At 38.8% G+C, this 26088-nt stretch overlaps 1 protein-coding gene across 1 annotated transcript; it reads left to right on the top strand.

Moving 5' to 3' along the window:
* The first annotated feature begins 25 nt into the window (after positions 1-25).
* On the top strand, positions 26-24176 carry LOC127526190 (stereocilin-like). Its single transcript, XM_051920875.1, has 25 exons — positions 26-730; positions 5092-5157; positions 5361-5471; positions 6152-6306; positions 6656-6842; positions 7000-7115; positions 7326-7455; positions 7553-7735; positions 7951-7989; positions 8716-8886; positions 10426-10566; positions 11592-11653; positions 12108-12246; positions 12573-12661; positions 12925-13060; positions 13698-13894; positions 17944-18034; positions 20046-20232; positions 20715-20884; positions 21118-21273; positions 21912-22054; positions 22389-22537; positions 22643-22740; positions 22838-22988; positions 23621-24176. The coding sequence occupies exons 1-25, from the start codon at positions 29-31 to the stop codon at positions 23713-23715; spliced, it is 3864 nt and encodes a 1287-aa protein (XP_051776835.1). The 5' UTR covers positions 26-28; the 3' UTR covers positions 23716-24176.
* Positions 24177-26088: the final 1912 nt, after the last annotated feature.

Raw genomic sequence — 26088 nt, 5'->3', positions numbered from 1 at the left:
TATGACCGATGTGGCTGCTTGGAGTAACATGAGGCCAATTGACATGACTGATGTTGCCGCTTGCAGTGAGTTTGATTCCCATAATTTCACAGAAAAGGTCTGTGGCAATCAGACAATACTCCAGGGTCTGCTGAATAATGTGGACAGTGCCTGGCTCCTTAAGTATTGCAGCAAAGCTGACCATTTCTTGCCCCTGGAAATGTGTCAGTACCATAAATGGGTGGCTCAGGTTCCTTCTTCTCCTATCATTCAGCAGTGCTGGGATTACAATAAAAAACAGTTTGCGTCTGTTGTCTGCAGTAATGAGGAGCTTCTATCTCAGCTGAAAATGGATACATCTAACAGTTGGATCAGCATTATCTGCTCCACAGAAAGTCAGACTTGCCTAGTGAGAGATATAGTGACCTGGCTGAATTGGTCCTGCAGCAGTGACCTTTCAACTGTATGTCAGTACAGTGGTATCAGGCTAGAGAGTATGGAGTATCTTATTCAGTGTGGAATGGAAATGGCAGGGTTCCAGGTAGGCGGAACCGCAATTCAGCAAGTAGTCTCATCCTTCCATAAATCAGTGAACAAAATAGTTATTTTGCTAGCAGTGCTGGAGGAGAGCCACCTGGTTTCTCTACATCTTACAGAGAACATTCGTCTGAGTATTTTACAGTCCACCATGATGTACCTACGCACTCAGGACAACTTTGCAACAAAAAGAGTTCTTCTACAGTGCTTTGGGGTGAGTAAGATACTATGAGCATACAATTTTTGCTGTGGAAATTTGACCAGTCATCGTAAGATGTGTACAATTCAGTAGACTGTGCTATTGGCGTATGCATTTCTTCACAGTAAGCACAGGTCAAGCATTAGGTTTGAGGAAATTGTTAATGTGAGTAGATTTGCAGCTCAAACTTTGAAAATTCTGAATTTCATTCATATTTTGTAAACATTTCCATAATTTTCAGAATGGGGTTTGTTTCAGTGCTGGGTTCCTCAGTGACTAGATCACAACCCAGGATTGAATTAAATTTAGCCTTTTGGGTGTGTACTTTTATCTCTTTATAAAGCCTCCTTACAGTTGCAAGATTTATATTGGCAAATATAAAAACATTTTAGAATATAAGTAGCATATATTTATTGAAACATTTGATAAGTATACCTGCATTACTTGCATTTAGGATGTCACAGCTGTATTGTAGTCAGCTTCAGGGCCCAGCGTCCTAGGCTTGTTTCTAATGCCCTGCTGTTTTCTGTAACATTTGTCCCCAATCCAGGGCTGGTTTCTCTCTAGTGACTGATGCTGCCAAGTTGCCTCTGGTCAACTATGACTCTGAATTGGATTAAGTGGGTTTGATCGTTTTTGGTGTGTTTGCGTGTATGAGGCATTTATTAGGCCTAGAATTTGTAACTAATCAAGAGTAGGATCAGATAATTTATTGTTTTTAATTGCATACGTGAACAGTGCAGTTCATCACAAGCTACCCATTCACCATTATTGCTGTACCTCTTCAGGAAATGCTCAGAGATTATAACTTTAATGATCTCCATTCATTCTTTGAACAGGGAAATTAGTAAGGTGCTCGAATATCAATGTTGTGGCCTGCTTTGTTTTCTAACACCTTATAAATAGTTTACCTACTACTTCCTTTACTAATGTACCTTGGTGAGGCCTGATCTAAAAATAAAACATGGTTGCTGGTTATGTACTTAGCACAAACTTGTTGTATGACTATGAGTGAGTCATTTGCCAGTACTCTCATTGTATAAATGTGTAAACACATCTTGGGTACTTGTAATGTGTTTTAAGAACGTGTTCACAATGATAACTAAGTAAGTAAGGTTGGGAACATGCACTGATAACACGTTACCACACCCGCCACACAACAGACCACCTGGATTGGGACCCAAGTACAGCAGGTGACACCTCAGCACCACACTGGAGTAGTGTGGGCTTTTTTTTTTTTTTACTGTGGCTGGGGTGCCAATCCTGCCACCTGCCCTCAAGTTTTCCCTGTGAGTTGGAGGACCTGTTTGTAAGGCTGGATGCAGATACACATTATACGCAGGACAAAGGAAATTGCAGGCTAAGGGCCTTACTCAAGGGCCCAATGGAGTAGAGTCACTTCTGGTGTTTATGGGATTCGAACCAGCAACCTTTCCGATTGCTGGCACAGATCCCTAGCCTCAAGGCCACCACTCTTCCTTACAATGATAAATTATATATAAAATAAAGTAAGCAATTCCCCTTTTCCTGTGACCAACTAAACTCACTTCTAGAATTATGGGCTTCACTCATCAGCCCTAAGTTATATTCAACTGCTAGTCATACTTCCCAGATAAACCACATCTCCGACTTAAAACTATTTTTTGGCTTAAATGACATTCCAGCATAGAGTTGTTTTGTCTTACTTTTGGAAGTGGCAACATCTGTGTTTCAAAATGCAATCAAGCTAAAACTTGAAAGAGATAGAATTAGCTTGCTAATTAGGACATAAAAGCCTTATTAACCAACTAGTCAAAACGGAGAATGAAAAACACAGTAAATGTGCTAATGGATTAAGCAAGTCAATCTGATTTATTAAACTACATCCTGAAATGACAAACAATATCTCCTTCTCTCACAGTTTGGACCCTGGATTGATTTCCAGCAATAGGAATTTTGCATGTTATAGGTTGTCTCCAAGTCATGCATATTTCTCCCAAAGATATTCTGGTTGGTTGACTAAATACTATAAATTGGTTCCATGTGAGCGAAACCAGATGTACGCTAATGGCCTGCCAGCAATTGACATGTGTCCCAGCTATGGTTGGTTCCTGCCTTGCTAAGGTTTTCAGGTTTTTTTATTCAACATTTCCTTAAATGAACCACTCTTTGTTGACAATTTCTAGAAAGTTGTCTAAAGTGTTATATTAATGTAAAATTTGTGAATTGATTGTTTATTTGACATTGCTGTGTTCTCCAACATTCAGTACTCACTTTTTTCTTATTTGGGTCATGTGTCCTTTAGCCTGCCACAAGGCTTACTGGTTTAGTCACTTCCTCACTCACATTTCGGATGTTTGGACATGACAGTCAAACTCACAATAGACAGTATGTACACAGTAGTGCATATCTCACTTCCATTGCCCATACTACAGTTGTGATTTTGTTTAGTGGCGATAATGTCCAAGAAAAAGAAGTTTTAAGTTTCTGCGTACAGATAGCGCTACAGCTGAACATTTTTCTGCACCTTTATGTCGAGCTTCCAACAAGGTACTTAGTTTTCATACACTTCCCTCCAATGAGGAAACTTGATTTAAATGGATTTTAGCTATCCGGAGAAAGAGCTTTATGGTTAGTCAGCATACCTGAGTTTGTAGCCAGCATTTTAAAAAAGAGGATTTTCATGAGCCAGGGTCTGAGACAGGGTGGCGACTGTTGAAGAAGGCAGTTCCTGCATTTTTTGAGGGGAACTATTTCTCCGTTCCTCTTTCATGACTGGGTTATTGGAAGAGGAGACAGTGACCAACGGAGGATGATAAAATCCTTGAGGACTTTGATTATGCTTCGGCTCCGGATCCAACATTTGTCAACCTAGCGCTTGATAAAAACATGTCTGTCAGAGAGTAGATCCTCCAGCTGAGGAAACAAAGTGAGACCCTTACAATGAAGCAGCGGTTTGGCATTCACCATTTTTCTGTCTCAGACAGAGAAATTTTTTTTTTACAATGTGAGATGTCAAGCAGACTCATGTTATTATGTTTTGTAGCATTGATGCCAAATGCCACAATGGATGGAGTCTCAGCTTTACATGGCTGTTTGAGGTGGCTCACTATCCTTAAAAGGATTGCTTGCCTTTTGCCGTACTAGTTGGAAAAACTGCCTGTGACTGTGCAGAGTTTCAGTTTGTATAGGCGCTTTTGCTATTGATGATGTAATGGCAGCTCACTCTTTTGGTTACTCATCACTGGCTGATTTAACTTGTCCAGTGCTGTTGCAGTATTAAGCTTACATACATATTCACCTGTCCCTAAATAAAGTTTAATCACTAATTGTTGAAATTCTGTTTTTTTAAAGTAATTTCATAGTAGACACAAGTTTTTAATACATCTGGATCTTACCTTCATAATTGTGGATGTAGCTTGAAGTGAGTTTGATGAGTTTGAAGCCCTTCCCCTTTTTAGCTCCTAATGTTTGGTAACACTGTTTGAATAAAGTGACTTATGTTATTTACCGTAAATTTGGTCACGTCTTGTAGCGATCAAGTGAAAACGCCATAGCTAGTCTGTTTTAATATCAGTGCTGGAATTGCAGCAGCTGGCTGACATGAAATCTGGAAGAGAGTGTGCATACAGCCTATTAGTAATTCAATCAAAGATTAGCAGTTAAGAGATAGCAATTCTAACTGCTGCAACACCAGGTTACACGAAAGACTACCAAACAATGAGCAATATGATAGACTTTTTTCATTTACTGTAGCTCTATTTTCTCATTCCTATAAATGTAAGCAAAGAAAGACAAAGATTGAAGAATCCTCTCTTTAGTGTTTGTGTCTGCTATGGACCTAACATTTTTCAAAAAGACAAGAGTCACACAGACCTCTGGTCCTGCCGAGATCAAGGTTACAGCACCAGTAGTTTGCGAGTAGCAGCTGGTTGCTGTGCCACATGTGCTTGGTGCTTAGCAAATACTGTAGCTGTTGTTCTTCTTCTATCACATAATTGACTTCTGCAATTTGCTTCATGTTCAGTAGATGTCACAACTCTCCTTTTTCTTTCTGCCATGTCATCTTGATCAGTTTCCCTATGCAGTTTGTCATAGGAAAGACAAAGACCCTGCGAAGTTCACAGAGGTTGCCGCTAGCCACGGTTATGCAAGTATCACATCATAATCTTTTGACAGTCGCATCATACAAAATCCTTAGCATTTTATAATTACTGTATAGGTTTGCAAAGTAAGCTTTGGTAGAATAAAATGTTGCATGCATGCTGTTGCCAGGGCTAAGTGATAGGGGTCAGGAGATTGAAATGTGAAACCAAATGAATTGTACAAGTAGATGTAAGATGGAAGCGGGAGGGTTGAGTCCTCTTTTAATGCTAAGTTTACTTTTCTGCAAGCAGAACCTCCTGATGAGCCTGATGCAGACTGGCAGGGAGATCTCTGATGAAAACTTCTTCCTAGTGAAGGTAGGGTTATAATGATGATATGGAAATTGCTTCAACACCAGGTTTACAAAGGGTTCCTGTGAGGTATGCAGTCTGTCAGCAAATTATCAGTGAGTATAGAGAGATGCTAAATTGACCAGGCACTTCTGGGGGTGGATTAAATTAATCATAAAAATGTGTGGCATTGGTGAATTGTCATTGATTTGAATTGCTTTTGATTGCAGGAATACTTTCAGCTTCCCCTTGAGATTATTAAGTCTGTACTCATGGCTATGGACGTAAAAGCAGGACGACAGATACTTCTATACCTAAACAGAAACTGGGCAGTCCTAAAGGTGAGATGAAGCCTGATTAGACAGGATAAGTGTAGCTGTGTGTTCAAAAAATTATCTTAAATAACAGTAGAGATCACCACATAATTTTTCCAAGATGGACATCCTTTATTACAACAAGCTTGAGGGAGACCTGCATATGAACAGCACAGTTAAGTAAATAATGAAGCGCATTAGTTTATAAAGCTAGAATAATTAGAATAGAAACTTTTTATATATACAGTAGTACTGGAGTTAGAAATGTTGAAAATTATATGATCTCATCATCTCCTTGGTATATGTGCTGGAAAAAAGTGTACAGAAAGTCTTGGTTACATAGGAAAGGAATACTCGGAAACACTTACAAACTAAAAGATAAAGTTTTCCCCAACAATTCGACCCTTTTTGTTTGTTCAGAACAACTAGGGTTAATTAGTTATTCTCAATATTAAAAGGCAGCAGTTAAGCATCAAGCTATGATTTGACCAGGGAGCCATGTTTAATATTATTTCCAGAAAAGATAAGAAATCTTCTTTGTTTCGGTGGTACACCAAAATCATGAACTACCTCAAAGTCATATCTACTATTTGTATAGATGTTTACTATTTTGTGACTCAGTACTCTCTTTCTTTTGACTTTTAACTACTGCATACTTTCCTGGCCTACTGCTGTGACTGCGGCCTTCTTGGTATTTTTTCTTGCAGTTGAGTGATGACTACTTGAAGACTATAGCTTCGGTATATCTGCAAAAATATGTGATCGCAGATCCCTCTTTGTTTGCTGAACTGTCACAGCTTTTGAGTTATGCTTCAGTTTCAGATATCTCCAATCTGCCAGCCCTGCAAGACAACCTCATAGTGTAAGTCCTGGTTATAAATAGGGATATTAGTGCCTGAGGTTAGAGAGTAACATGTCTGCATGGAACTGGAAAAAATCGTCATTTTTTTGTGAAGGAGTGAGTAATACAGTACCAGGAGCATGAAAGGGACATTTTTTGGAAATTAGCAATTGTAATGGTGTGAACAGTAGCTGAAGATAATTTGTGTATATGTTGTAATTTATACATGGTGAAAAACTGGTACAGAATCTCATGATGAAGGAGCAAAATGACATTCTTCAGGAAAGGGTGAAGAGTCTAAAGAACGGGTAGGAAAACACTATAAAAACATTTGAAATATTGCTTGTGTCTTTAACATTTTGGCTTTTAGATTGTCGGCAATCGGTAGTTCCCTGCCCAAGCTAAATCAAGACCAGAAAACAGCATTTGGGAATTGGCTTGGCAACTCGGTTAAATTCCAGAGTGTGGCAAAGTGGCCGATGGCATTTGTCAAAGAAGTAGGAGCTCTTCTGGCTTGCCTTCCTTTTAACAAGTTCCAGCAACTGTCTGCTGCTCAGGTATTGTTGTAGGTTATTGCTCAGGTATTGTTGTATTGTATGATGGAGGGCATTAAATAAACCAGCCTTGAAAATCAAGGGCTCCTCTCGGGCTCTTGCAAGTATACCATATGTAGAATGAAACCACTTTCAACAAAAACCTTCAATTTTTTTTTAGATGTTGGTGAATGTTGAAAAACTATTGGCTGTCCCCATGACAAACCTTCAGCAGCAATTTCTCGCTCAAAGTATTTTGAAGGCATATACTAACTTGACATCCCAGGATTTCAAGAGGTGTGTATGGCCATTATGGTAGTAAACAAATGTGGGTGTGTTTTTCCCCTCTTAGTGAGTCTTGAGAGACATCCTTGAATGTTCTGGAACTGTCTGAAGCTAGTCCGGTGTATGATCCCAAAAGTGACTGGTGTCCACAGATCATGATCCTTTGATTGTAACCTCTCATTCTGCTTTAATTGCTTACTTGTGCCAATCATTCCTTTTTAGGCTGGGAAATCTAACTTGTCTAGGGCATACGGTTGACTTACTGCCCTATCTGCGCACACCTGCCATGGACATCATTAAGAAAAGCATACAGAACTGCCTTCGTATGGGTTTCATCATTCCCAGTGAAATGGTACAACTGTAAACATTAATTTTCCTTTGCTGAGATTACAATTTAGGAAAATTCTAGCTTCATTTTGTTATTTCTGCTTTTATATGTCTCTCTACAGATTTCACTCTTCCTTGTGAATAGCACACTTTTGAATAACGTATCAGCCCTCAGTATCGAGCAACTCAATGACTTGGCAGTGGTAATGCCAAATCTAGGCCTCCCCTTTCTCAAACAGCTTCTGCCCTCTCAGGTTGAAGCTTTGCTTCCAGTGCTCAGCTCTGTGGAGTTCTCTCCATTTCAGGTAAATTAAAACCTTGGGTCACCTAGCAGCTGTTGGACAGAACAGTGTCCTCGGCATAGTTATGATCGGAGTACATCAGTCACCCACTGATGCAGTCAATGATCAAAGAGAAAATGAGAGAGTCTACCATCTGGTAGGGTTGAGAGACCTGTCTAGGTTGACAGGCTGTAGCCTCACAGCTGTTTTACTTACCCTATACCCCTGTGTGCCTGCAGGCCCAGGAGCTGGTAGACAAGCTGTTCCTGAGGAAATCGGTGAGTACAAAGGACCCAGCCCTCTGTCTGGTCATGCATGTGAACAATAACCTTCTGAGCTCTTCCTGTTTTGTTTTTTGTTTTTTTCCATTTATTGCAAAGTACCTAATTGCATCCCATGCAATATATATACTAAAACCCTCAAAATTGATATTGACCATCAGAAACTATAAAATAATAAGTTCATTATATAGTCCCTGTATTTAACACAATCTACTACCAGAAATCTCAGACTGCCTAAAGGCCAGCTATCTACAGGGATGTTAAAGAAGACATTTCATCAAGCCACACAATACTGAACATATGGTCAAAGTTGTGTTTACTCTTGCCATTGTAAATATGGTGAGATTTGTTTTACTAATTGATGTAAGTTACTGGTAGCCCCTCACTGACCTGAGACTATTCCAGGTCAGTTTCACTCAAATCAATACCGAAATAGCACTCTCTCATCTAGTAAAGTCCTGGGCAAACCAGTCCCACAACAGCTAGCCTATTACAAGTTAGACCAGGGTCCGCCTCCATTTATATTTACTTTTCTTCCCTCTAGATTTGTCTGGACCAGTTGAGGTTTTTGCACTGGTTTTTGTTAATAGTTGTGTGATGTACACCTCACTTCCATTCATATCCTTTGGCTGTGTATAGATGATGTTGCCTATGAAAGTTACCATAACATTATGACCTCTTGAGTAATTTTTTTTCTCACCTCTTATTTTATCCATTTTTTAGGACATTCTTCCAGTTACACTCAGCAGTTTGGGCTCTCTCATTACTGGGGTGCGTCCAGAGATTCTGCGGGGACTGTCAGAAGACACACTTGCATATGGTTTGGCAAATATCAGTAACTGGAAGTCTCTCCTGAATCCTGTCCAGAAGGCAACCATTGCTAGTAAACTCTGGGTATGAGTGCTGATATCAGGGGTGTTAACCTTGTAATAAATAGCATAGACAGCTGTGGGGTTTTGCTGTTTGACATGCTCACTACCAAATTAGTGTTCGTATTCTGCTGATTGCTCAGCTGTTTAGTGTTTGTGCTGGCAATGATTTTGAAATAAATTAACTTTTCTAAAACTCAAAACAAGTCGAAGTGTGACAGTATATGCCCCCTTTGTGCATTATCAGTTAAATCAAGCCAGTTACACCTGATTTCTGTAGTTTTAATGTACAACCTACACAATTTTTGTTAAGGGTTGATGATGACATATCACTTCACCATGTCCTGATACTACACCATATCAGCAATTACAAGCATTAGAACTTTCAAAAAGCAGGTTAGGGAGTCCCAGGCCAAACAGGCAAGGTATTACAATAAATGGAGAAAAGTAGTTCTCTATTCTGTGGGTGACCTGGTTTAGTTGAGGGCTCACCCTCTCTGTAAGGCATCAACTAAATTTGCTGAGAAGCTAGCTCCGAAATGGTTTGGCCCAGCTACGGTACTTAGCAAATTAGGTCCTGTTAATTACCACGTTCAATGGGCTACAGACACAGGGATAAAACTGGATACAGTGCATGTAACCAACATGAAGCCCTATTTTGGCCCTTCACTTCGGTTGGGGGTGGGGAATATGTAACGGGTGCCACATGTACTATTGTTCCGTAGTCAGTTTGCATCTCCTTAGGGAAATACACCTTTAAGGGAAAGACACAGCGCAGACAGGACGGTTGGGGCTGAAGATGATTTAACCGGAAAAGAAGAGGGAGAGAGAGAGAGAGACATTGGGCGGTGGAGCAAGGAGAAGCAGCGAGATAGTGCCAAAAATCCACCTGCTGCAAGAAGGTTTAATTTTATTCAGGGAAACAAGGGAGACGTGTCTCTGAAGACAAACTTTTTTGTGGCTTCACCAGAGCGATCGACTTTTTGAACTGGTAGGACAGAATGTTTTGTTATTGGCTCGGCTGCTGGCGTACTCTGTAGGGCTTCCTGCTTTTCACTGTGCTCATGAGCTGTAAGGACAGTGATCCATTTTGGGGAAACTGGGTTATCTCAGACAAGAACATCTCACACCCTAATCTGTAAAAGTTTGTCTTTGATTCTTGTTATGTACTTGTTTTTTTGGGGGAAATTACTTAAGCTGTCTTGTTTGTTAATATGTAAATATACATTTTTCTTTTTTTTTCCTTTCATCGCTTTAACATGTGATCTTGTGCTGATCTGAGGTGTGTGGTGAGTGGGTTATAAATAAGGACAAGCACTGATCAAAGATTTCGATAATAAACTGCTTTTCCTAGCAGTATTCTGATCATACAGTGGCCCAGGGTTTTGTTGTTTTCCCCTGGCGGCAGTACATGATATTCTTCAGTGTAAAATTAACATTTATAATGTCTTCTATAAGACAACAGCTTTTCCGGTACTGAGAAACATATTTGTCTATCGCTGCACTTACTGATTCTGCTGCTTAGTCTTTAGCGCTCTGTCTTTTATTTTTTTTTTAAATCTAGGCATCTAACAGAGTCAAAGAGTGGTTTGACATCCTGGAGCCTCTGGTTTCTGAGACCCCACTTTTGATTGTAAAATCACAGCTGCAGGCTCTGCTCTCCAACATCTCAGCTACTAGTCGCATGTCATGGAACAACCAGCAGGTCAGGAGAATGAAGCCAAAATTGAATTATTCTGTAATAATACATGACTAGCTGAAGAATACTTGTATAGTACATTTCACTGTACTCCAACACGTCAGTACATATCATTACAGTGATAGAAACAAATAATCCTGACTTCATGATCAGCTGGCTATGCAATCATTCTATTATTGGGTCTCGAGTGAGTCACACTTGTACCCTAGAAGGGATCAAGCAGCCAGTTGTCCTTGGCCTATCAGACTTTGAACTTTCTTCCTGGACTTTACAACCCTAGATAATTTTTATACAACATTTCATTTTACAAGACTTATTGTTTCCTTTTTTGTCTGAATAAAACATACTATAATGTATGTTAGTATTTTATACTAACTTTGTGTGATATCATTTCTAATATACTAACTATACTGTATATGCTCAGAGCCATGATATTGTGGACGAGCTATGTAAAAAGGAAGTTGGTCTAATCTATTCCAGGGATACATTGAATTATTCATAAATCTATCAGCTAATTAACCTTTGAAATCTTAATGCTAAAGAAACATATACAGATTATTATACTCTTTGAAACGTGTTTCAAAGGTAAATGCTGCCAGGCATTTAGTATATTCTGAAAGGTCTAGCACCTTGAGAACATGGACAAGTCATATTGGACATAAATAAAGTTTACATTCAATTAAACAATTTATTGCCATTAAACACCAACAGCAATTGATTATGAAAAAATAGTGCTGAACTCATCTTTGGTCTCAGTAATATTAACATGCGCATATGCACTTGAATTCACAAACTTTCAACTTCCTACCTACTCTGAACAGCATGCAAACATATAAAGAGGCCTCATGTTTCAGGAGCAGGCTTGTGAAGTGCTGCTTTCCTGTGTTTTACATGCTTCTCCTTGAAGCCTACTCATCCTCCACTCGTCATAAATAACACTTATGGCAAAGACTTGTGGGTATAACATCTCACCTGTTAGCTGGTGGGGAGAAAATGACAATGAAAATAAGATATTTTTATTTGCTTTTCAGGCTAAACTCCTTTTCAGGGAAACCCAACGTGACAAGAGGATCAGGACAGAGAGCTTCCTTCAGTAAGTAAGACTTTCACTTTTCTTAGGATTTTGTTTGGTTTGGCGATCATTATTTCCCTTGTTGACCAACAGTCATTCTAAAGATCTTCTGTACTCATCCCAATTCAGGAATCATGAAGACTATGAATGGGTCTTATAGTTTCATCTGTAGAAACCAAATTATGCAGAAAGAGTAAAATGTGAAAAGAATAATTTAGAAATGTGTGTCTAGTACAGCAAATCTTCTAAAACATATTGTCTATCCCTATGACCACCTGAATGAATTAACGTCATTAGGACATAATTATGCAGAAAGGTCTTTGCCATGAAACAGAGCTCACTGTTATAACATGTAATATCCAGTATATGTGGATTTGAAATGAAATCCTTTATTTAATATTCTCTATTCTTTCAGTAACAAGCTAAAATGTTGAAGAATTATGAGCACTTATTAACTCCTTTTTCGTTTGTACAGATATCTTGGAAAAATTCTTCAAGGTATTGACTGCACAACTTTAGGCAACTTGCTTTTCAGCTCAACATCTCCCTCCTCGGCTGGTTATAAGATTTTACTGTTCTTTCAGGAGGTTGCAGTGCAGCTGCCAAGTGCCCTGGTATGTAAAAGAGAATAATTGTGGGAATTGAATGAGTCAAGTAATACAGTCATGCCTATTGCTTGACTTGGTGGTGATCCTCTAATGTTTAGGGACATATCTGCATCGGATGTTAGACATTTATAGTTGGCAGGTGATGTTAGGGAAAGTATATTTGATTAAAGTAATTTAGACGGAAAACGAAAGAAACAAAAACTGCTCATCTCAGACATAATGTACCCAAAAGTGTTAGTTTTTCTGCAATTTATAGTTAAAAGTCTGAAATGGATTTCCTACATCCATCAACAATTGTAGGAACGCTTCTCTAACTTCCTGTTTGTTTCCAGAAACAGTGCATAATTGAGCAGATGAGCAATGTCAGCTTAACAACAGTGCTGCTGCAGGATCTAGGTGCCCAGGTGGCAGTTGAGCTCCCGTAAGTGCGCCTTCTTTGTTTACCAAGATCACAAAGTAACAGTATCCTCCTATACTGTTCTAATTCTTCTGATGTAATAGTACTGTATGCTTCCTTGCTTCTGTTGATTTCTTCTTATATACTGAATAAGCTATTGTATTATACTTTGTATGCTTAGCATTAATCTGGTGGAAAATGTTGGTGAAGGAGTTGAAGAGCTAACAGCAACACTCCGTTGGCCATTAATCTGGACCTACCTTTGGATATTTCTCCTGTATTTTCAGGATCAGCAAGGTTAAAAGGCTGTCTACTGATGTGATGCAAAGTTTGCGAACAATGATTGTCCAGGATCCAAATGAATTTCTCAATCTTCCAAAGATCAGACAGCTCCTGTTAGTGGATAAAGTGGCTCAGAGGCTGGTATGAACAGGAAATATATTAAGTTTTTACATAAGAATGTGTGAAACAAGATGACAGTGGCTGCATTTGTTGTGAATCTGCTTCAGAAAGAAGCTCATTTACTCTATTTTGTCTCTGTTTGACTCTAGAAGACTTTGGCAGTGTGGTGTAGTTGTTAAGGCTTTGGATCTCAGCCCTTGAGGTTGTAGGTTCAAATCCTGCTACTGACACTGTGTGCCCATGAGCAAGTCACTTGACCTGCCTGTACTCCAGTTGGAAAACCAAAAGAAATGTAACCAATTGTCACAATCATAAATGTCATAAGTCACACTGGATAAAGGTGTCGGCCAAATAAGCAAATGTAAAAGGTTTACTCATTAAACCAATTTCGACTGGGAATATGGCTGTAATGATCCAGATTAATGAAAATTATTCTGTATTGTTTGGTTTGTCTCAGTCAAGGCTGAACAACTTTATATACATACATCTCCTATTATTTGAGATTCAAAATGAACAATAGCTCTATGCAAAGTTTTATTCCTAAAATTTTGCCTTGTTTTATTGCAGTGACTTCTAAACATTTCATCCTTATGTGTAGGTGACTACTATTACTTGTGACTGTATGCATACTAAACATAAGATGTCTTGTTCTTTATAGGGTGTCTATGGTGGGGAGTTCACCAAGGAAGAGTTTGAGTCACTTGGTGTGATGGCATCTATGGTGGTGGAAGAGATCTTTATCAACCTTTCCCGGCCCTTTCTAGCAGAAAATATACAAGAGCTTAACAATGGGTGCATTGACAAGACTAAAGGAGATATTCTGGGGGCAATGCTGGAAGAGACAAATGTTTTTGGGTATGTAACTTTTGTCAGTCATAAAAGTTAACCACACTGTGTCCATCTCTTTTTGTACCTTTAACTTAGTTTGCTTTTCATACATATCTTCCCTTAGAAGAAGGAAACTGAATTCCCTATTTAATTGTATTGCACTTAAGTGCCACTTTTCAATGGCAATCAGTTCAATTGTGATGTGGAGCTACAACAGAACAGGTGATTTTGCACACATAACTTCAACAATTAAGAATTATTTGACAACATTTGAATATTACATACTGAAGTGTTACATGGATGTGGTCACCCTAAAATGTGATGATGATATATCAGATTTTTTCAAGTGACTGGAATATGAAATACTATTTTGCTTATGAATATCTCAGAACATGAATTCATTCAGTTCCTTAAATCAACGTTTGCAACTTTATATACAACACTAGACTTCAGCTGAGACACCAGCTTTTCAAAGGACCCAGCTTCTTGGCATGCTTTTAGCCAACTCACCATGGAACAGGATGTGAGAGACTGTAGTGTAACCCTTTTATCCACTGTTTAGTGCCTCTCAGGGAATATAGTTTTAAGTAAGAAAAAAGTGTTATGTTACAATGTTTGCACAAAAGGTTATAATGGCCACATGTCTGGTTTCCTACCACTTGGATTTTAGATGGAGTTGTCATTTTCACAGCTTTATTTCATCGTAAATAGATTGCTAGGATTCAGTGACTCATAGCTAACAGTCAATGCTGTGAAAACTAGCATATGCAAATGGTTTTTTTTCTGAGTTCTAAGTGGGTGATAAGCACATTAACCTTGCATAAAAGCAAGATAACTTTCTCATAATATGTTTCTTATCTTTGTTACAATATATTTTAAAAATCATAGCTCTTGCTTTATAACGTTCCATATGAGGGCAAGGACTAAAAAAGAGTTGTACAGTAGGTAGGTACTAGCACCCTCAGCCATAAATGGAACTGTTTCACATTGCCATAATGGAGCAACAAGGTGAGCCAGTATAATTCTACATTTAATGTTAATTAGCTTTATAATGCTACAAGGGGGCTCCGCCCCCTGCTCGCCTCGCTCGCCTACCCCCGCCGTTTTGAACCCGTGCCCGCTGGGTAGCCACGTGTGAGGATGACGCACGTTTAATACGGAGAGCTTGCCTGTGTCACTCTGGGGCTCTCCACCGTCAACACAGAGCCCCGTACGTACCTGATTATATTTTCCCTTTTTCGAGTAATAATTTTTATTTGTTTGCGATACCGTGATGTTTATCGTAATGTTAATAATGCATAACTGTAATGTGATTCACCTATGCCGTATAGATTGGATGTGAGAGGATGACGTATGTTTAATACGGAGCGTTCGCCCGTGTCACTGTGGGTCTCTCCACTGTTAATACGAAGCTCTTTCCGAACTATTATGCGGTGCATTGTGGAGCACTGCGGACTCTGTAGTGTTTCCCGTTTCACTTCGTATATCGTTTAGTCGAGCTGTTTCTTTTTGGAGGAGTCTCCGCCTGGTTTGTGTCATTTCAGACGCACGTTGTAGGCACTTGCGTTAATTAATTATATCCAGGCAGGCGCGTGTTTATATCTCGGTAACTCAAGCTGTGTCGTGTTGAACCCGTGCCTGCTTTGCCTATGCAGTTTGAGACGCGCGTTGTAGGAGTCCACGTTCATTAGATCTACGCATTAGTGCCACTCACAATATGGCGGCCACGCCTGCGCATTCCGTATTATGTCGGTTCTTACCATGCTGTGTAGGCGCATTTGCCTTTTGTACTTTACTGGGCTTTGTGACGCCCGATGTAGGCGCCTGAACCTTCAGGGTCCACCTCCGCTGTGTGGTGTGGACGTTTAACTGTCGTTGGTTCTGCCTTTATATTCTGTATCTCGGTGTGCATGTGTTTAGTGCCTAGGTTTTTTTGTAGCTGTTGCATTCCAGGTTTCATCATCTGTAACCCGCTCTCCATGTGTTCGTCCCCGTTCTTTAATCCCTTTATGAAGTTTTAGTTTGTTTCCTACTCTGTTTTATTTCTGACCTCGCTTTATCCTGCTTGCGGCATGTCAGACCGTTCATAGTCTCTCTCGTTTTACTGTGGGGAGGGGGGCTTTGTTTTGTAACCTGCTGTCTATGTGTTTGTCTCTGTTCTTTAACCTCTTTATGACGTTTTACTTTGTTTCCTACTCTGACGGTTCGTAGTCTGTCCGGTTTTGCTCTGGTGTTTGGTGCTTTGTGTGTTGTCTGCGCACGTGGGTAGTCTCTCCCGTTTCACTCGGGGGGGCTTTGTGTGGCGCTTGCGCACTATGTCTTTTGCATCCACGGGCACGACCCTGCGTCCATATCCGGTTTACCATTCTCGTTTAGTAATATGGATATAAAGGTGTTTTATCATAAAAATTTTAATAAAAGGACAATAACCTCTAAGGTTCTTTTTATATTGGTAGACAAGTTAATACTGGAAATACCTAAATTATTAGCCTTGATGTACGTGCATACCCCACAATACTTACCATTTTAACATTCAGTCATCAGTCATTCTGATCTCAGACACTGCCAAAGTACGTTCGACCTGAAATGCAGCACACTATATGCTCAGTGGCATCTTGCAAAGTTTTCTGCAACACAGTAACAATGGCTGAAATTGGCTACCTCAGCTTCAGTACCTTAGCAAGAGCCAAAAGCTATTTGGATCAAGATCCACACTGCGGGAACACCTATACCCAGAGCCCAGTGTTTCAATTTTTGCAATTCTTTAATTTAATTTTTTTGTTCTTTTTTAGTTTTTAATTAGTTTTAGTTTTTCATCAATTAATTTTTATTTTACCTTTGTATATTCACCAGAATGTCCACATGGGCACAGTTTTTCAAGTGTAAAAGCGGTTTTCTTTATAGATGTCAAATTATATATCTTTCTTGTTTCACCTGTCAACTTAATACATACAGTTTTTCAAGGATTCTAATATAATCAGAAAATGTCAGAATCAAATAACAAGTGTGCTGTGATGTTGTTTGTTGCTTTAGTCTGCAATAAGTTTAAGGAAATGTTTTTTTAATTTCAAAACCGCTTTCTTTTTCTTTTTGAGATTCTCTTTATGAGCGGTAAGATCACCATACACATATACCATTAGTTTCATTCTGTATTTATTTTTGATATTTCCTGATGCTGACTATATGTCATCTACCTATTCTGAAACTTTCTAAGTGTATTTTATACATGGAATGAAAGGAGTAGACTATGAAATGATTATCGCTGATGAACTGAAGTGGGCCCAATATATTTCAGCTCTTGTCAAAAAGGCTCAACAGCACCTCTACTTCCTCAGATATCTGAGGACAGTTCACATTTCTCCATCTTTTCTCAATAACATTAACAGGTACACAATGCAGTCCATCCTCACTGGATCTACTGTACTACATCCTGGTATTGTACCTGCTTGGCTCAAAATCATAAAGCACTTCATAAGGTGGTAAAAGCTGCATAGGATATTGCTGGCACCCAGCTACCTTCTGTTCAGGACATATACAACACTCTTTGCCTTAGAAAGGCAAACAATATTATTAAACACCTCAGACATCCAACATAGCTTCTTTTCTCCCTCATTTTGGTAAATAGTACATGGCCACTGGCACTTGCATTAGGTTCAGGGACAGTTTCTATTCACTGGTCATAACGTTGCTTAACAGTCAATTGTAAGAACAAATACTGTATATATTTTGTATGCTATATCAACTTTTATGTTGTTGGTATTGTATAATTATCAACTGTTCTGAAGAGACATGGCTTGAATTTCATTGTACTGCACATATGACAATAAACTTTATCAATTGCACCCTCAGCCTATTTACCACTCCTTCCTCCCACTTCAGTAAAATGATGCTAATAATTGCCAATATGCTGATGCCTTCAGTTAATACAACCTACTATAAAGCATGCAAAAAGCAGAACAAGTTACCTGAACTAAGTAGTTTGTGGCCTATTGAGAGCTCTCTCACTGTGTTGTCTGCACTAATTTGTTCTTCATTAATTTATCTATAACAACCACGTTCTTGTGTCAATCCTGCAGTCCAGCATCCAATTGGACCGATGTAAAAATGGATCAGATAGACAGATTTGTGTTCTTTCTACCAAATGCTGCAATGAAGAAGATTCCAAAAGTGAGTAACAGGTCTCTTGCTAGAAAACGATGCAGGACGTTAAGCAGTATGTTACCGAACTTTTGCTATTAATTTCTAATTAACACTCTAGCAAAGGCTTCTAGCTTATTTCACTTGCCTTTTCTTTCTCTTCAACTGCATGACCAGCAGACACAATACTGAAAAGTAGTCCACATCCGAGGAGAGCTTTTTAAGTTCTCATTTCTCACATACACTGGTTGCTCAGTGGTTAAATGATACAGAATCATTGGGCTCCTTACCATTTCAGATCCTAGCTCTTCTAGCATCTTTTTTCATTGCATCCTGTTTGCTGAAAGTGTTTAATATATTTCTTTGATATTTAGGCCTTTGATACTATTTGTCATATCATTCTCCTTAATAGATTATCTTTGATTGGAATTACCCACACTCCACTTGATTGGTTCAGATCCTACCTCTCAGACCGCACTCAGTTCATTCATCTTAAAACTTTCACATCCCAACCCACTGCTGTTACTTCAGGTGTGCCCCAGGGCTCTGTCCTGGGGCCACTTCTTTTTATTATTTACCTTCTTCCCCTTGTCAATATCTTTCGGAAATATAACTTTAATTTTCACTGTTATGCTGATGACAGGCGGCACGGTGGCGCAGTGGGTAGTGCTGTTGCCTCGCAGTTAGGAGACCTGGGGACCTGGGTTCGCTTCCCGGGTCCTCCCTGCATGGAGTTTGCATGTTCTCCCCGTGTCTGCGTGGGTTTCCTCCGGGCGCTCCGGTTTCCTCCCACAGTCCAAAGACATGCAGGTTAGGTGGATTGGTGATTCTAAATTGGCCCTAGTGTGTGCTTGGTGTGTGGGTATATTTGTGTGTGTCCTGCAGTGGGTTGGCACCCTGCCCGGAATTGGTTCCTGCCCTGTGTTGGCTGGGATTGGCTCCAGCAGACCCCCGTGACCCTGTGTTCGGATTCAGCGGGTTGGAAAATGGATGGATGGATGGATGGATGCTGATGACACCCAGCTCTACCTTGCTAGTAAACCCACCTCTTCTTTTCCACCATCTTCGCTTATTGACTGCATTGCTGAAATGAAATCCTGGTTTTCTTCAAATTTTCTTAAATTAAACAGTGACAAAACTGAGGTTCTCCTCATTGGTACAAGATCATCATTATCCAAAGCCGATCATCTTTCACTTGATATTGATAACTCCTTTGTTTCCCCATCACCTCAGGTCAAGAGTCTGGGTGTCATCCTTGTCAGTACTCTATCTTTCCAATCTCACATTAATAACATTACCCAGTCTGCTTACTTCCACCTACGTAATATTAATCGCATCACTCCCCATACCACTGCCATTCTTGTTCACAGTCTTGTTACTTCTCGTGTGGACCATTGCAATTCACTCCTCTTTGGTCTCTCTAATAAATCTCTCCATAAGCTTCAGCTGGTCCAGAATTCTGCTGCTCGCATCATTACTCAAACCCTGTCTATTCACCATATTACTCCGGTCTTTCAGCAGCTTCATTGGCTCCCGATTAAGTTTCGAATTGATTTTAAAATTCTGCTGTTAACATTCAAGGCCATTCATAACCTCACTCCTCCATATCTGTCCAACCTTCTTCATGTTGCCATTCCCTCCCGTAACCTTAGATCCTCTTCCTCCATCCATCTGACCGTCCCTCTCGCCTTTCTAACCACCATGGGCATTCAGCCATTCTGCTCCCAAGCTCTGGATATCACTACCTACTGAGCTTAGAAATATCGAATCATTTTCAAATTTCAAATGTAAACTTAAAACCCATCTGTTTAAAATGACTTTTTCACTATGATTACAGTGGCTTTGTTTGGTTTTTAATTTTTATATTTTCTGTATTTTATGATGTTTTAAGTTATTTATAATTTTTTTATTGTTTGTTTGGTGTCCTTGAGTGCTTAGAAAGGCGCCTTGTATAAATAAAATGTATTATTATTATTTCCTTGTGCAATATATTCTAAGTAATCCCACAGCCAAGTACTGACTGTATTTGCTTGTGCTTCAGAGCCTCATGTCACTTGAAAGAATTGAGCGGTTATTCCAAACCCAGAAACAGTGGGATAAAAGTGCAATTGGAATCGCCTGCGCGCAGAATGTGGAAGAGTCAGACAAGGAAGCCATGCTCAGAAGCCAGCAGTTTCTGCTGCAGTATTTTTTGAGTGTAGTCAAAAGTGGATTTTCACCAAAACTTGGTGAGTTCATCATTGAGATTTTTCTTCTCTGTTGTGCACATCTTATCAAATTGTGTTTTCTACCACAGTGCCCCAATGCATTTGCACAACACCAGCCATTTTGCAATGTCCTGCAAGTCCATCCCATTTTTGCTCTGCATCTTCATTTATTGCTCATTTGCTGATGTTTTCATTCACCCAGCAAATATTCAGTATGATGACATATTTGAATTGTCTGCAATTTAACATCAGTAAAATCAAGGAACTGGGTCCCCTTCATACCTACCACAATATGCCTTAATAACTCCCCACTGTGACCACTCTTTTTTTATCTTTAGCCAAGTCAGAACTTTTCTTTCAATAATTTTGGTGTGTATTTGAAGGAGATTGTTATTTTTGTTTGTTATAATTGTTATTGTTGTTTGTGAGCTTCTGTAAAAGCTAAATTTCTCCTCCTTGGAACAAATAAAGTACTATCTATATTTTTGTGCATTCTCCCACAGCTTTGCCTCCAAGTTGTAGCAGTGTCCAGTCTACGTTGCCTTCAGCATGGGATCTAGAAAGTCTCAAAAGCATGTCAACAGATGATTTCATCAATTGCCTGGAAACCATTGGTCAAGACCCACACTTCCAGCCAGAGAATCTTTCTCAGTTACTGCTCAGATTTAAGCAGGTACATTTTAAACACTATTGAGTATTCAACAAGAATCCTGAATTTTCTTAACTGGTCACAGAAAACCCCTAAAAAGATACTAATTCTGGCTGTGCAGTGCTGTGTTTAACTAATCTTGACATAAGATTTACATTGTTTGGCTTGGGCATGTACAGTTTATTTTTCCATGTCTGAAAGAAGCAGAGCTTTTGTTTTGCTAAACCTCAGCACTAATACAAACATATTTTTTCTAGATTTTTGGACCTGCTGCTTCTCTGCCCTCAAAAGCCATCAAGTTCCTTGGGCTGATAGCCACAAGATTCACAGAAAATGAGCTCATGCAATTGGACCTCTCAGACCTGACAACTGTTGCCACTCTGGGGAAAATTGAAATATGGTCTTCTCGACAGGTAACTTTATGGACTGGATAGCAAGATTAGGAAAGTGGTCTGTACAGGAGAATTACTTTTACTAAGAGGTCTATGGGAAGTCAGTTCTCCCTCCAGTCAAAGCTCGGGAAGATTTTCACACTACTGTGTCAGGTTTATTCATCACCTAGAAAAGACTTTCTTGTATTAGCCAGTTTTACAGAATCCTTCTTTTTCCCCCAACCAGTCCTTAGAAATGCCTCCATACCCAAAGAGATTCTGAGAAGTCCTTCTCATCCATAAAAGCCCCTTTACTGTACATTTAAACTCCAGCTCATCTCAATATATTGTATCATACAGTATGTTCTGCCATCCCCTTTTGAGGTGCTCAGTTTTGACAGAGCCTTGGGGAATAATATGATTTGAGAGGATCCATGTATTTATCCTTTCTTCTCATATTCAAGAGAAAAAAAGCTTTTGGTGTGTCATCTTAATTTTGACAATGTCAGTAAACAGGAATAGACTCAATACCCCTGCAACCCAAACAGATAAGCAGGTCTAGAAAATATATGGATGAGGTTTTTAAAATATGGTAAGATCCAGTTCTCCATGTGTCATGTTACATTATACAGTATGTCTTCTCACCACTCACCTACAGTATTGCGTGCATTGTTTTACAGCTGTCTGCCCTCTACACAGCCTATCTAAACTCTAGCAAACAGACTTCAGGTAGCTTTGATGTTAGTGTTCTGGTGGCACTTGGATACATCATCTGTGGCAGTAAGGTATCAGACATTTCTAAGATGAATCCTGTGGAATTCAGGTAGGTGGTTACTACAGAATGTTAATACATCAAAAGTAAATGCAACTAAAGTATTCAGGGCTTCCATTGTATGTTATCATCTTCCTGGGAAGAAGAGACAAGTATAGTTTAGAAGCCTGGACTTGAAAAGAGTGTGACATCTAATTCCAGAGCTAGGTATTTGTGTAATCTTAAACTAGTCCTAGGATTGTCCAGATATTGAAATGTACAATTATGCACCTCTGCAAGTTAATTTGACATTAAAATATATTTTGCATTCCCTTCATTATGGAGTAAATTATGACTCAATTAGAAGTGTCCTTTCCATTTGTTCTGCTGTGTTTGATTTCACCAGTAAATCAGTTATTTGGATTGGGCAGTTGAAACTACCCTGCTCTGAAAATCAGCTGGAAGAAATGACCAAGCTGCTAATGCACAGCCTTGCATTTGGGCCAGCAAGTAACTGGCAGGGTGACACCTTCCTAGAGATTGGAACTATTGCAGGTGAGAAGTTCAACCCTGCAGTTTTTTTTCTGACTTTTATATTCATATTTTGATTGACCATGTTTTTTTTTTTTTTTTTTTTTTTTTTTTTTTTTTTTGGCTTAGCTGGACTTCCAGATTTTGTGTTGTCTTCACTTGTGAAAGAACAAATTGAAAGCCTTACACCTTTGGCTATTTCCAGCATTCCCTCTTCAAAGTTATCTGTAAGTGCACGATTTTGATTTTCTTGCTGACTGGTGAGGATTGTGCTGCACTTATGATGATTCTCAACATTCTTTTTCACAACTGTTTGTGTTGCAGGTGGCGTTTAGCCCCACCCAGATAAAAATGTTCACTTATAATCAGGGAGCTGCCATCACTGCAGATCAGCTTCTGGCCCTCAACAGTCAGCAGCAGGCTGCATTATCCATGGTGCTGGCATCCTGGGATGACAGACAAATTGATTTTCGAGGTATGGCTGTATTATTGTCATGAATCATCCCTCTAAAAAAATAACATATAATGTACCATTCTTAACAGTCAGTTCTGATCAAGTGTGCTTTAGCTTGGCCTCATGTTTTTATCAGGAAAGATTTTGCCCAGGGCCACATACCTAGTTGAAGATCCTGTCTAGTCTTGCCATCCTCTGCTATTTTTAGTATTTGTGTGTTGATATTGAATAATGTTTAATTCTATGGCATGGAAGTTTACTAGTCAGGACTACTACTTTACAGTAGTCAAGGGACTGCATATATGGAGTTTACATTTTCTCATTATGTCTGCACTTCCACATCTCAAAGACATACTGTACTTACTAGCTTAATTGAAAACTATACACTGGACCATTTTATATGTGAGCATTGGTGTGTAAAATGAATGTGATCTGTGATAACCTGAAATTCTATTCAAAGTTAGTTCTGGCTTTGTATCTGAGGCTGCTAGGATAGGATCTTGCCCCATTAACCCTAAACTAGATTTAGCAGTTTATTACATAAAGTAAATATCTTTGCTTACTGTAAAGTCTCACTAATTTTCCATTATAGTCTTGAAGTCTTGATTGACCAAACAATTCAGGCTTAACACCTGCTTGTTATTTTACTACAGGAAGGTCCAGAGGAGTACGTCTGTATGTCATAAGCCTTGGACTTATATCAAGCCTGCTGTCAGCACTGTTGCTGTTGCACTGCCTACAGAATTAGAAAACTGTACTTCTTTAACAGCACCACTAAAATAATCTTAACAGGTAGAAGTTGGAGTCTCAATTTTGGTAACAAAACACTTTTCTGATACATATTCTGAAATTGATCATGAGACTGAATTTTCCTTACTGTATTCTGGATGAAGTCAGTGGGACCTCCTTACAATTTTCACGTGTGTCTTTATACTAGATGATTACCTGCGGCTTATCTAAGGATGTGAAAGATGTTGATTTAGTAACGTCATTCCCATACAATAAATTCTGTCAGCTCCCATGGGTCAAAAGGGTTCCATCACTCCAGACCACTGTCCCATCACAGGAGCTGTCCCAGGTGTGCTAGTGTGTAATTCTTTCTGTTGTCATCTGTGTGTAAATTCATTGTTGAACAAGTTTAGCTGATTTTCTTGGGTAATGTAAAACACATACTGAATTTTTGGTAACCTAGTGTGTACTGGAAACAGTAAAAAATAAGTCTTGTCTGTGCTTTAAAAAAACTTTTTCTTACATTTTTTACACTCCTCATTTTAAAAGTGAAAACAGGACAAAATTATTGACTTTGAATTGTTAATGAAACACTTTAGCAGGAAAGATGGTTTGTAATGCATATAGCAAAGTGTGGTTGCACTAAAGATTCCCTAAACAGAGTACCAGCCAGCACCTCCTTGAACGTCTGTACACCCATACCTCTGGAGCCCTTTAAAATGATTAAATCAGTCATCACAGTTCTTTGATCATTCTGTTCTCCAAGCATGTTACATTAATATTCAGATACAATGACCCATTAGAATCATGGTGGGAAAAGGCAGAAGATCGACTTCTTACTTTTTATGTGACATTAGGATCTGTTTTGAAAAATAATTCATAAATATGCAATTGTCAGTTTTCTGACCATCTCAGACATTTGACTAGACTCCATAATCCTCAACCACAACACACATGATAAAAATGAATCTGTCTTGGCCTGAGGGCATTCTGATAAGTTTCCTGCATGTTACTCAAGCATGTTGTTACTCATACACGCATGTTGGCTCCTGTCCGGCAGGCTTCATATTTTGCCAGACAAGTCTCATTTACAGATTCCTTAGGCAATGCTGTCAATAGTTATGGTACTGCATTTCACCTCATAAATTCAGATTATTTTTATATGTCTTGAGACTTAATGTCTGTCAACTTACATACACAAAGTGAGATTTAAAAGATTTCATTAAAATAACAATATCTTAAAATTTTTATTTCTAATTTGAAATTGGTCTGGCAGTGTATTTAAGATGTATACCATAACCTTGCAGTGGCCCATTTATGTGGGTGAAGGGCATGAGCAGGACCTTCTCCAGGTAGTACATATAATATCTGAATGTTTCTGATATTGTGCATAAAGTAGAATTTGATAAGAAATTTTACTGTCGGCTCCCTCTTCTTATTATCCAGTCCCATAAACAAAAACTGATACTGTGTGCTTGTTATTTTGTCATAACTTTACAGCAGAATTCTTTAAGCAAGTAACCCCTATGAAGTATGAGTGTTCAAAATAAGTGTACAAGACCCATTTAATCACTGTATTAGCACCACTGTAAACTATTTTGGGAACTAAACAAAAACAGATTTTTAAATTTATTTTTTAATCTGGTCGTGTATTGTTATTGTGTCAGCACAGCCTTCTTCTTTAAGAAAATATATTCTGTGTGCTGCTATGAAATGTAAACTACACAAATTAAACCTCTTATTTCTAAACAATGCTTATGAAAAATAATCATTTAGCACTTAATCCTGGAGTTGTGTTGCCACCTGCTGGCAACAATGTGTCATTGCATTTAATATGTCAACACCAAATGTGCCGCTTTGCTTTGGGAAGTTCGGGAAGAGTACCTTTATCTTAAAAAAAATAAATCATGTGTGTCTCATGTATTATAAAATGTGATGTATTCCCAAACACTTTTGTGTTTAAACATATTTCAACAGAAATCTATCTGTACTTTTTATTATTTTTTCCTAATTTCCCCTTGGGATTAATAAAGTATCTATCTATCTATCTATCTATCTATCTATCTATCTATCTATCTATCTATCTTTCTATCTATCTATCTATCTATCTATCTATCTATCTAATTATATATTTTACTTTAGAAGATGCTGTTCCACGATTTGTCTATGTGTATAGCCCCAAGCTAGAATAGCTTGCGCTGTTTTTTTTTTTTTTAATTTAATTTGTATTTTATTAAATGTATTAAAAGTATGTAACATTCCATACAATCAAGTCAAACTTAACAAAACTCAATTCAATTCAACCCCCACACATGAGAAAGAGAAGGCCAACAGCCAGAGTAAACATTTTGAGAGTAGTAAAGAGTGAAAGAAGTCCACTCATTGTTCAAGG

Source organism: Erpetoichthys calabaricus, chromosome 17 (genome assembly GCF_900747795.2).
Source record: "Erpetoichthys calabaricus chromosome 17, fErpCal1.3, whole genome shotgun sequence".
NCBI classification, from domain to species: domain Eukaryota; kingdom Metazoa; phylum Chordata; class Cladistia; order Polypteriformes; family Polypteridae; genus Erpetoichthys; species Erpetoichthys calabaricus.
The sequence above is the reverse complement of the archived record's forward strand: the minus strand, read 5'-3'. Positions and strand labels throughout refer to the sequence as shown.